The sequence below is a fragment of the Myotis davidii genome, unplaced genomic scaffold, assembly GCF_000327345.1.
Source record: "Myotis davidii unplaced genomic scaffold, ASM32734v1 scaffold1439, whole genome shotgun sequence".
NCBI classification, from domain to species: Eukaryota; Metazoa; Chordata; class Mammalia; order Chiroptera; family Vespertilionidae; genus Myotis; species Myotis davidii.
The window spans coordinates 1,380,116-1,380,575 of NW_006292342.1; the positions used below are offsets into that span (position 1 = coordinate 1,380,116).

Here is a 460-nt window from a genome sequence, read left to right on the forward strand (position 1 = left end):
CCAGGAGGTGGGAGCCAGCGTAGTACCACGTGGCCGCCCTCGTCCGCCCGCCGCGCTTCTAGCTCCGCAGGGGGGTCCAGGAGCACTACCGAGAAGGGCAGCTCCAGTGGGCGGAGGCAGAGACCTCCCTCCATGCACTCGCCCATTGCCGGCGAACTTACCCACTTCGTTGATCTGGATGACCCGGCGGTAGCGTGGAGCACCGGACGAGGCCGCTGTGACGCGCAGCTCTAAGGGCACGAAGCTCGACGTGTCGGCCGTAGGCAGCGAGCACCAGAAGCGCACCGCTCCGCGCGCCGCGGGCGCCTGGTGCAGGCGGCCTGGCTTCCACTGCTCACCCCTGAGTGAGGCGGGACCCGGGAGGGAAGGGAGCAAGTTGGGAGTGTTGACCGGGCCGGGTTCATTCTGGTCACTACCACGAGGGGGCGTCCCAGACCCAGGTACGCGACACCTTGGACCT

The 460-nt window shown here is 68.5% G+C and overlaps 1 protein-coding gene across 1 annotated transcript in view; it reads right to left on the reverse strand.

The window, feature by feature from the left end:
- The window catches only part of EPOR (erythropoietin receptor), a 23,158-nt gene that overhangs the window by 20,689 nt on the left and 2,009 nt on the right, over positions 1–460 (reverse strand). The window contains exons 2-3 of the mRNA XM_015565361.1: positions 162–458; positions 1–85 (exon numbers count right to left, since the gene is read on the reverse strand). Coding sequence (XP_015420847.1) covers positions 1–85; positions 162–458 — 382 coding nt within the window. The remainder of the gene's footprint in view (positions 86–161; positions 459–460) is intronic.